This window comes from Ovis canadensis, chromosome 4 (assembly GCF_042477335.2).
Source record: "Ovis canadensis isolate MfBH-ARS-UI-01 breed Bighorn chromosome 4, ARS-UI_OviCan_v2, whole genome shotgun sequence".
Taxonomy (NCBI): Eukaryota; Metazoa; Chordata; class Mammalia; order Artiodactyla; family Bovidae; genus Ovis; species Ovis canadensis.
Window position 1 is genome coordinate 36777489 of NC_091248.1, and position 10806 is coordinate 36788294.

The 10806-nt window shown below is 35.3% G+C and overlaps 1 protein-coding gene across 2 annotated transcripts in view; it reads right to left on the reverse strand.

Moving 5' to 3' along the window:
- The window catches only part of ETV1 (ETS variant transcription factor 1), a 97471-nt gene extending 86968 nt beyond the window's left edge, over positions 1–10503 (reverse strand). Inside the window, exons 1-5 of one of the 2 annotated variants that reach the window (XM_069586638.1) lie at positions 10132–10503; positions 9837–10033; positions 9575–9706; positions 8653–8740; positions 7254–7301 (exon numbers count right to left, since the gene is read on the reverse strand). In XM_069586638.1, the coding sequence (XP_069442739.1) occupies positions 7254–7301; positions 8653–8740; positions 9575–9619 (181 nt within the window). In that variant the 5' untranslated portion in view covers positions 9620–9706; positions 9837–10033; positions 10132–10503. The remainder of the gene's footprint in view (positions 1–7253; positions 7302–8652; positions 8741–9574; positions 9707–9836; positions 10034–10131) is intronic. The other variant, XM_069586640.1, reaches the window with a different exon arrangement.
- Positions 10504–10806: the final 303 nt, after the last annotated feature.

The following is a 10806-nucleotide window of genomic DNA, read 5'->3' on the forward strand; positions in this document are numbered from 1 at the left end:
TAAAGTGTTTTCACCAAAAAAAGTACAAAAATGTTTTAAATATTTATTTAATAAATGACAGCGGGCAGACAGAATCAAATCCTATACACTTTTTCTATCGTATCTACACGTTTTGGTTTTTGCTCTAAATTAATAGCTAAACAGAGATAACCATTGAGATGGAAAGTTATCAACCACAGCCATTACTATGCTTTTAAAAAGCCAACATTTACAAGAATCTAATAAAAACGTAATACCCCTTTACAGGAATAGTTAAAAATAGCAAGTGAGTAACAAATATATTTGTAACAGAATATGCTGGTATGAATGTCCTAAAGGCCAGACTTTTTTTTTTTTTCTACTTTCATAAGACAAATTTGCAACTCCATGATATATATCACTACAAGAAAGGTATAAAAATAACTGATGGGTAAGTAGTATATGTTGGCATATGTGTGGGGTGCGGGTGAGGGGAAGGTTGTTGACAGTGGAGGGGGGCAGAGGCAAAACTTTGGGAAGAGAAGAAATCAGAAGTTATACCTCACAGAGACAGAAAATAGCTACATACTAACAATTTTGTAAAAAGAATAAGAATTGCTATTTCTAGTCTAACTCCTTAACATACTGAATAAATACTTCACACTTGTGCCTGAACATATTACAGAATTTTAACAAAAAACATATGACTCACATTTTCACAGAAGCTAATCTTAAGAAACTGAATAGACCAAATGAAGCAGCATGCCACTTAAATAGACAAAGGCTTCAGTCTATCTCTAACTTCAAGTTAGAGTCAAAGGAAAGCAGTTAACGAAAAACACAAGTTGGATCTGGGCAAGGAAAATATGACAAAGTATTGCCACACTCATATTATACATTTCCTTTTTTGCCTCCATTCACGAAAATGCTATGAAGTAGCAAACTACAGCTGCCTGAAAATTTGTGGCAAGCCATACCCACTCCAAAGAGGAAAATTAACAATAGAGGCCAAACTAAATGTATATATATATGTATATATGTGTGTGTGTGTGTGTGTATATATATATATATATAGTTATTTTACTACTATCTATTATAAACTATGCTTGGAATAATCACCTTTGGGGAATGAAAATGTTTTCCCACACTGTAATTAAAGAGGAAGGGGAAGAATAAGAAAGGGGAAGAGAAAGTATATACCAAAAGACCAATAAAAGGCTTTCAAGAAGATGAAGCATGTGGATTTTATTGGTAATAGCTGGAGCGCTTCTGTCAGTTCATTGCACATTAATAGACAAGCTGCCATCAAGTCTCAGGACTTCGGCTTTAAAAGCGTAGTATGTGCACTCTCAGCTATTTGCTTTACCCAGATTATCATCGAAAGTTGTTTTTTTCCTCCCCCCGCTCTCCTTGTCTTTCTTATTACATTGCAATATATATTATGAGAAAGAAAATCATGAAAATATTAACGACAATCTTGATGTCACAGAATCATTAATCCTTATTTTGAATTTTAATATATACTTTCTTAACTAACATTGCCTAGGCAGGGGGGTGAGATGGAGAGCAGACAATTTTTAAACAGTTTGTCTCTCTTTTGTGCTTGCTTTTAATGTTCAAATAAAGCAGTAATCATTACTTAAGAAAAGGTGAATGTTGAAATATTTTCCAAGTTTGGCTGCAGACAAGCAAAAACCGTCTTATTCTTACAAACTAGGCGCCTGTTGGGTTTTCTTTTAAAGCTAGGGGAAAAGTGGAAAACTTACAAATGACACAAATGTCAAGTTGAAAAGGGGTTAATATTTAATTAAAACCAGTTCTATCCACTGTAACAATGACCTGGAGCCAAACAAGGCGGAAGATGTATGAGTCATTCTTTCTGCCCGTGAATGAGACAGCTGATCTCCTCGGCAATTCCTCCAGACAAGCAGGCAGAACTGGAGTTCTGCCTCCATTCACAAAAACACAGTCCAGCATGAGCCATGTGGCTCAACCGCAATCTTTTCATGTCACACCCTTCCAGAGAGTTAAGGCTAGTCAACTTGAACTTGCAATATAAACACACCAATTTTACTGCTCTATCTCAAATACAGTTCAGATCCATTAATGAATATGTTTAAATAAATGACAAAATGAAATCCATATATACATTTACATATATTTAATCCATCCTGCTTTATAGGGTAACTTGTCACAGAAATTTGAATGTATAAAACTAAGAAGATGGAAAGACAGATGGATGGATGGATGGATGGATGGATGGATGGATGAAGGAAGAATGGAAGCAAAGAGAAAGGGGAAAAAATGACAAAGCATTAAAGAAATGCCTTTTTTTTCTTGCTTATTCTTCAAATGCTCTTTTTATTTTAAGATTATAATAGTCTATTGCTTAACTTCATAGCATTTCCCTCTCACAGGGTAAGAAACAAGTTTCTCTGAAGAAATTTAAATTTTCTTTTAAATAAAACAACAAGAAAATCAACCTTCACACAGTTGTATTTTGCTTAATCCTACAATGAAGCTTCAGGCCATGGAATGAAATAATCATGAAACCTCTAAGCCAGGTTTTACACCACATCCGCTTTTAACATTAAAATGACTGTACCAATGCATAAGCATTAATTAATGCAGAAGTATAAATATATTTAAACAGCACAAAAAAGGGGCTATTCCTCCATGGCAGAAAATTCTTTAATATTGATAGTCATGCTTTCTGTATGCTCAAAGAGAAAGAAAACAGTAACTTTCAGTTGTTTTTAGCCTCGAATCAACTTCAGTTTCCTAACTTTAACTTATATAGAGGTTTGAAAACTTAAGCGTAGCTCAGAGCTGTTGCTGTTAGCAAAACATTTTCTGTAAGGTACTGAGAGCTGACTTCTATTATTATTGTTATTATTATTATTTTAATTACGATGTTGCACACCAGTCAAAGGGAATAAAGTTTTCCTATGAAATTTAAGAAAGTACAATTTTCTGTAACTGAATTAGCTTAGTAATTTCATTAGCATATATTAAGACCTTCTGGAAAAACTCTATCTAGGCTATACGAAATCCAAATTTTATTTTTAACCAATATTTCTATTTTGCAAATAGATTCTAGATGAAATGCATTTATATATTGTCAATAAATGCTGATAAATAGAATGTGTTTATTCCAACTGGTATCCCTTAATCAGGTCCAAACAAGAAGTCTTTGTTTCATAGTTTAGAGTATTTCATGGTACGAGAAAAAGATGGGCAGTAGCTCCCTCTTGCCCCCTCACAGTGACTCTTGCTCAACACTAAGAAATAGTATGGACTTCTGTAATTTAATGTCTAATTCTCAATTCCTCTTTTTTTTTTAAACCACACAAAATAATGAAGTTTTTAAGCCTTTTCTCCTAACTGTATCACATGGAGGGAAAAAAAATCTATGAGTACATATTCAATTTATGTTCAATTTCAAAAAGAAAGTCTAATTTTTGAAAAATAAAAATGAATGCATTGAAATAGCTTTGTATTGTGGGTGACACTATGCATACTGAGTAACAACATATCATTTAAGGAAATTCATGATAAATGATTTTGAATATAAATTTAGTATCAACCACTAAAGTTGAGGAGATACAATGATATCTCTGCTTTTCAGCAAACCTGATTATTAATGGAAGGTCACAGAAGACAAAAGGAAAAAGCTTATCTGCACAAGGGCATGAGGTAATAATAACCTTTAGTGTAGAAAAGTTATTTTTAGAGATACAACTTCGACTCAAGTGTCATGGCAGCATGAAATTTAACTTACATCACAACTGAAAAACATCTGCCCTGATAGGAGCCAGTCATTGTTGACATTTATCCTTAAAACTACTGACGAAAGGAAACCTCACGGACATCTAAACCAACATCAAAAATAACACTCAAAAGTTGCTATAAATTTATATCAGCTACATATGAAATGTATCATTTCGCTCTAAGTTGTGTTAGCAGGTAAGCTTTAATGAGTAACTTTTAAAAATGTGAGCCTCTTAACTCACTTCTACATCCTTCTATTTCTGTCCTCCACATACAAAAGGTTCCATTTTAATGATGAATTACTAGGATATCTTTCCTTAAAGCACCACTAAAAAAGTATGTTACCAAGATGTTATTAGAATGGACATTTGAACTCATTATTTCATGGATCAAATAATTGGAATTGCCTTTCTGTCAATGGCAATCTAATTCAAAAGTCAAAGAATCAATAAAGTATTGTACATGGAAAATGACAACATAAGAAAGTGGCTTTGGCAAAATTTTAAATAAGCACATTCTCCATTTTTTAACTGCTACTGTGGCCACTGAAGACATTACCTTTACAATTTTCTTCAGAATGAGATGTGATTAAAGTGTGGCATATATGTTAAAAAAAAAACACAAACCTTGAAATTGCAATGTTAGTACTTCAAAAGTGATACTAATATAAAGTTATATTCTTCAAAAACATATTGTTGATCCCTGTTCAGAAATTACGTTGGGGGTTGGGGGGGAATGGAAGTATATTTTTTGGAGAACACTTTAGTGAACCGAAAAGAATGGTTCCAACCTCACCCTCATACAAATCTTGCTTTATCTACCCCAAATTTTTCCTTGGACATACAACACATTTCATAATGTATAATAATTTACTTATGATTAATTCATGGTGTACTTTGGGTCTACTTTATAAAAAGTCTTATAGGAAACAAAACAAATTAAACCTGAGATAATGTATTGTTTCCCAAGTATTCAGGGACTCTGATTATTTTTTAAAAAATTTCTGTGACACATCGGAACTAACTTGACTTTCCTGTCTAATAAATTTTTAGACCTGTTTAACTTTCCAATGGGATTCTTACTCAGGGGAGAAACTTGGTTAATTGCTAATGATCTCTTTTTTAAAGGGTCAAGATGCCTTAAATTCTATGGTATCCTTCTTAGAGATAAAACATTATGAAAAGAAAGAAGTAAACGGTTCACAGTCTGACAGCTTGGCAATGTTTGATTTCTGGATGTCCAGAAGGACATAAATGAACAGATCTAGCTAGCAACGAATAAACTAATGTAACTTTGAGATCTCAGCTAATGTTGATCAAGATGTAGAATAAGTTAAAATGCTAATGCAAATATCATAATTATGTAAAATTGCTAAAAATAAAAATAAATGTGCAGCTCATTAACAAGTAATAAAAAGAAAAATTCACCTTTCTTCTTACTATTAGATTTTTTAAAAATCAAGTTACTGTTAATGCTTATATCATCATAGAATTAAATTATTCTAAAATACAGTCTTATTCATGGTTTGTAAAAGGAGCCCACCTGGTTATTCAATAAAACACTCCAGGGATTAATCCCTGAACTTATTTAAGCTTATAAATTCTTTTCCAAGTAAAAGTCCATGTTCTTTCAAATACATCAATCACTTTCTAGGTTTATTTTATAGAAAACTAAATCTTCAGATCCAATTTATAGGTCAGGTTAATTATCACAGGTAAGAATATTCAGCGCCGAGTTTTAAAATAAACTCAGATAAATTACCAAATCACTTATCTGAGTAACAAAGAAACAAAACAAGTCAAAAGTGAAACACTGCACTGAAAGTGATTAAAAATGGTAAGAGTCTGTCACAGTTCCACATTTTTAAATTCCAGGAACAGAGTTGCTATGCACATTCAAAATCTGCCAGCAAGTGCACTGATTTGGAATCAGTGAGACTCAAACATCTTAAGAACCAACAAACCTTTTAGAACAATTAAAATAGATATTAGAAGGTATTTTGGAAAAGCGAATAAATTCCCTCATAAATGTAATGTTCTGACAACCTTCAACTCTGCAAAACTTAACAGACTAAAGTTCATGCACGAGCCTCTGTGCAGATTTTTGTTGAGAAAGTTATGTTTGAATGTATGGTTTATGTTGCAATAATAAGTAATCTATTGCAGTAAGTTTCATTTACAGAGACAAGCAAAATGACCTTTAAATATGACTAAAACTTTCATTAACATACAAGTGCAATCACTCTTTCAAAGGGCTTCTGGAAAAGCTATTATTTAACTTAAAAGCTTCATAAAGATTGTAGGAGCTCTTTGGAAAAACTAGGATATCAGCAACACAAAGAAACTTATTTTACATGCTAACAGCAATTTGATCAACTACAAGCAAGACCACCCGAAAAAACACAGCAGTCTGCCTCAAAGTAGCAACAGCAATGCTCAATTCCATTTCAAAGACCCTCTCTCTTCTTTGAACCATCTTTAAAAAAATCTGTTCCAAAAATTGCATGTTTCCCATATAATGTAAAGATAGAAATAACACAACTATATTCAATGCTTAAATATCTATAATTTTCTCTTCGTGTTTCCCACAAGACACATAATATAATAAAACTATTATTTCACATTTAGCATAACAAATCCAAAGGAAAAATTTCAAATTATAGACACCAACAAAAGTCCCTCAACATTAGACATATCTCAAGTTGCACAAAGCTGTACTGAAGCAGTATCTCCTTGTTCCTATAAAATAAAGTTACAATAAAAGATACAATAGATGGCAACACAAAATGTTATCAAAAAGCAATCAAAATTAAAAGCAATGCCTTTAAATGTCTCCTTGCTACTTAAATAAATCCTAATACAAGCAATAAAATGGCAAAAGTCAATTTCAACAAACATCACATCATAGTAACACACAGAAAACATTTTAAAAATCTTCCAATCCCCCGAAGGTTTATTTTAAAGCCATAGATATCCTTAGCATTGGATACACACCTAACGTTCTGTGTTGCGAGCAAGGTGGAAAGAAGACACTTGCACTTAAATCTTGAAGCATCCCGTCCCGATGAACCCAGTGAAACTAATTTCTGCCATCAGAAAAGTCCTCCACCAGAACACCAAATAATGATATGCGCTGCTCTAAAGGAAACAGCAAGCCGGGTTCTGGCTCTAGGAGGTCTCTCGAGGTACAATAATATAAACCTGATCAATTGCAATTAAAATCTGAACAGAGGCTTAGAACTTGAAGTCTTGGTGCATTAGTTCTTGCCAAAAGCAGATGTGATTGTGAGCTGGAAGCAATTTCTCCTGGTAATTTGTGATGACACTGGGTAGTGCAGTCCCAGATTCCCCAAAGACAAACTCATCAGAGGCTCTAATATATGCATGACACATGAGGTGGCTCTTTTAGAGCTCAATTAATTGGGCTGAACATTAAGACAGCAAGTTCAGGACTTTTTTTTTTTTTTTAATCTTTCCCTTCTAGAGTTGCTTTTCCCCTCCTTTGAAAGCAATTTTTTGCCTTACCTTCTGCAAGCCATGTTTCCTGTAATTGACTTAGATCTTGAAAGAGTTCTAAAAAACAAGTCAAAGACATAAACAAAAGATTTGAAAACCTTTTAGGCGACATTAAATAGAAATGTTTGTCATGACATTAGTCCTATAGATCAATTTAATTTGGGGAGGGGCATCAATAAAGAAATGAGGGTTCATAACATAATTATACCAATAATCCTGCCCATTTTGATGCCTACTAAGCAATGCTTCTCAGTATCTTTTTTACCCCCTTTTAACACACAGCTTAATAAATAAGCCTAGAGACCTCAAACAACACACTTACAGTAGAAGTCAAAAAAGGTTGAGATAAAGGTGTGCCTATCCTCAGAAACTTTTTTTAAACATATTCAATTCTTGCTAAAATAGTGGTAGAGGAAAAATCAGAAAGACTAAATAACACTTTATTTCTGTCTTCCAAATCTTCTATCAAAGATTTAACAGTACATGGTATAATTCTCAAAGTACTATATGTTTTGAGGTTCATTGCTTCAAAACTCAAAGGGACAACTATTAAATACAAGATTTTAGAGGAAAATTTCTACACTAATAGGTTTACAAAAGTAAAGAGATAACTCCCTGGCACCTGCTTATTATCAAGTCCGAAATTGTGTATTCTGTCACTGGGGAGGGAGAGGTATGTGTAACTTATTCCTATTTATATGAAGATTTGAAGAAGTTCGAGAATTCAATTTACCTAATCTAAATGGCAAACTGAACCTTGATAATTAAATCTAAGTTTATTATGAATGCCCCCATATGGCTGGAATAATTGATAACATATTGACCCCTATCAACAGTTCATAGAAAGAATCTTCAACTTAATTTCCTAAATATGTATTACAATTATTAATTAGGCCTTAATTATGATTCACTGACCACTTAAAAGGCCTATAAACAAGATATTATGACCACACCATACGGTCATCAAAACCATCTCTGAAAAGTTTGGTAACAGTATATGGTTTAGTGTAAGGAGATGGGAAACCAAACAGTCACTTATATTGCTCAACTTCTAATGCAGGAGAAGAGAGTAATTAAGCTGTCTAATTTGTTCCTCTGTGTTGGATATTTTCAAATTGTTACTTTAGTGTATGGGATTACTTATATGCCATATGGACAAACATATTTAAACACAAAATGGTTAAAAGAAGGATGTCACTTTTAAGTTATTTCCTTCTTTCATTAGTTTGTGACAGGGCCATAAAACAGCAAACTGTCACATCACATTAATTGCTCCAAATACAAGTTTTGCTTAAATGCAATCATTTGAAAGTTTATTATTCTTAATGTAAGACTGAATGCTTCTCTTCTTTATGAGGGTGGGAAGTACAGGTAAAGAGGGGGAATTCAGCTCTAAATCAAACCTCACCTTCTGAATCATGAGCCAGATCTCTGTTAATGAATTTTCTTTTCCTGACATTTGTTGGTTTCTCGTTACAATTTCTCCCACGCTGATTCTACAAAGGGAAAGATAAAATTCTTTTAAAAGAATGTAAACTTCAGATGTCAAACACACACACACACACACATACACACACACACACAGGCATACATAAGTCTACTGGATGCTCTCCTTAAACAGAAAAATAAAAGTCCATGGTATCAATCCCAATATCCATTTTCTGTATTCATTTGACAGTGAAAGCGTATGCTGAGAATTCAACAGCCAGGGAGAGTTGCTTCCCTGTGCGATCTGAATACACTGTGTATCAGTCATAGATTCATGTATCAAAACAACATTAAGCAATTACACTTAAAGTCGTTTTTAGGCTAGATCGAAGCTAGATTAAAACACAGTTGAAGTTTATTCTCTCAGATAATCCCCTAAAAAAAGAACAAAAAGAGAGTGATGAAATGAAAAATATAAGAGAGACAATGAGAAAGAAGAAAAGAAAAAAAAAGGAAACAAAACCCATGTAAACAAAAAAGTGTCAGCATTTGTCTCAACTTCATTCTTTTCAATGTGGCAGACAAACCCAGCCAAAAACTTTGAGTGCAGCAGCTGCTGCTGCCCTCCTTCTCCTCTTCCACTCATCTTGAGCACTTTAAACAGAAAAAAAAAAAGGGGGGGTCTTAAAAACAAAACTATGCCTTATCCAAATCACTGAAAGGTAAGCTCATTTTGAAGACTGGGCTTCTAGAAGCAGAGTCGCCCTACAGTGGCAACAAAGCAGATAAAGTATCTGCAGTCCCAACCCCCTTGCTCCCCCCTCTTCTCACTCGCCCTCCTCCCCCCACCCCCTCCGTCGGAGTCAAGTTTATAAACAGCAACTTTCGAACTGATCACTCACATTGGTGACCATGTAAGGCACTTGCTGGTCATAAAATCCATCCATTCTGCTGCTCTTCGCAAATCTCAGCTCAGTGTTTTATATTTTAAGCATTTAGCTGGAGATTTCCTCGGGATCTGGACTTCTATCAACCTAGAGGGGAACAAGATGGCTTTTAGGCTTAAAAAAAAAAATCATGAATGAAGCTCTTGAATTTGCATAGCTAATTATCCTCCGACAGTCCCATTCACAAAAATAACCCTCCCTACACAGCCTCCTTCACCTGGATCCAAAGAGAGCCAAGAGAGTTCACAATTTACATATTTTCCTTAGTAGCAAAAATTCGAACAAGAGTCGATGTATTTATTTTCACTCTCGATGTTTCCCTGCGCGGTCGGTGTACCCCGGGCAGCTCTGATTCGCAAACGTGTGCAAAACTAGCAATGGCGATCAGCGAGACTTGCTTTGCACCTAACGGGACTAAAGAGACGGAGACACCTCTTTCGTAAGGATAGTTTTTGCAACCCACAACCATGCAATTATCTGGAGAGACATAAAAAGTTGTAGGAAAGACCCACCTGAAAGCCACGCTAGGCGAACGGCTGCAAAAAATTCCCTCCAATTTTAATAAAAACATTAATTATTGCCCAGCACTTCCCCCTTGGAAGCCGAAAGCGCCTCTGACAGAGCTCAATTCGGTGGTTTTTCCTCTACTTCTCCTCCAGGGGCCTCCAATCCAAACTGATGGATCGCTGCCTCCCATTGGCTCCACGTCTCTTTCACAAGATCAGATTTCGGGCTGTCAATCAGGAGGCTCGCTGCCCCTTCTGGTGAATCTCCCGCGCCCCTCTGCCCAAGCTGGTGCTGTGCCTGCCGGCGCTGTGACCGCAGCCTGGAAACTCCACAGAGCAAATCGGCTGCCGTCCTAACCCGCTGCTTATTGTTAAGGCGCCTGGGGACACTGAAGCCATGTGTATCGAGTCACCAGTTGTCCTAACTGGTGTGTTTGGTCCACTATCCGGCTGAAGCACTTTCCTAAAGCACTTTCGTTCGCGTCAGATATACATTCTGAAACGCGATCTTCCAAGACCATGCGTCCTTAGTCTCCTACCTCACCTCCCTCGAGATCTCCAGTCCCTCCACTTTGAACCTGATAAGGAACCCACCTGGCAATACAGCCTCGTTCCTACTAAGCTTTTGGCCCAAGTCCTCTTCCCGTTTTTCAACGCCCATCATCACCGTTACGGTGTATC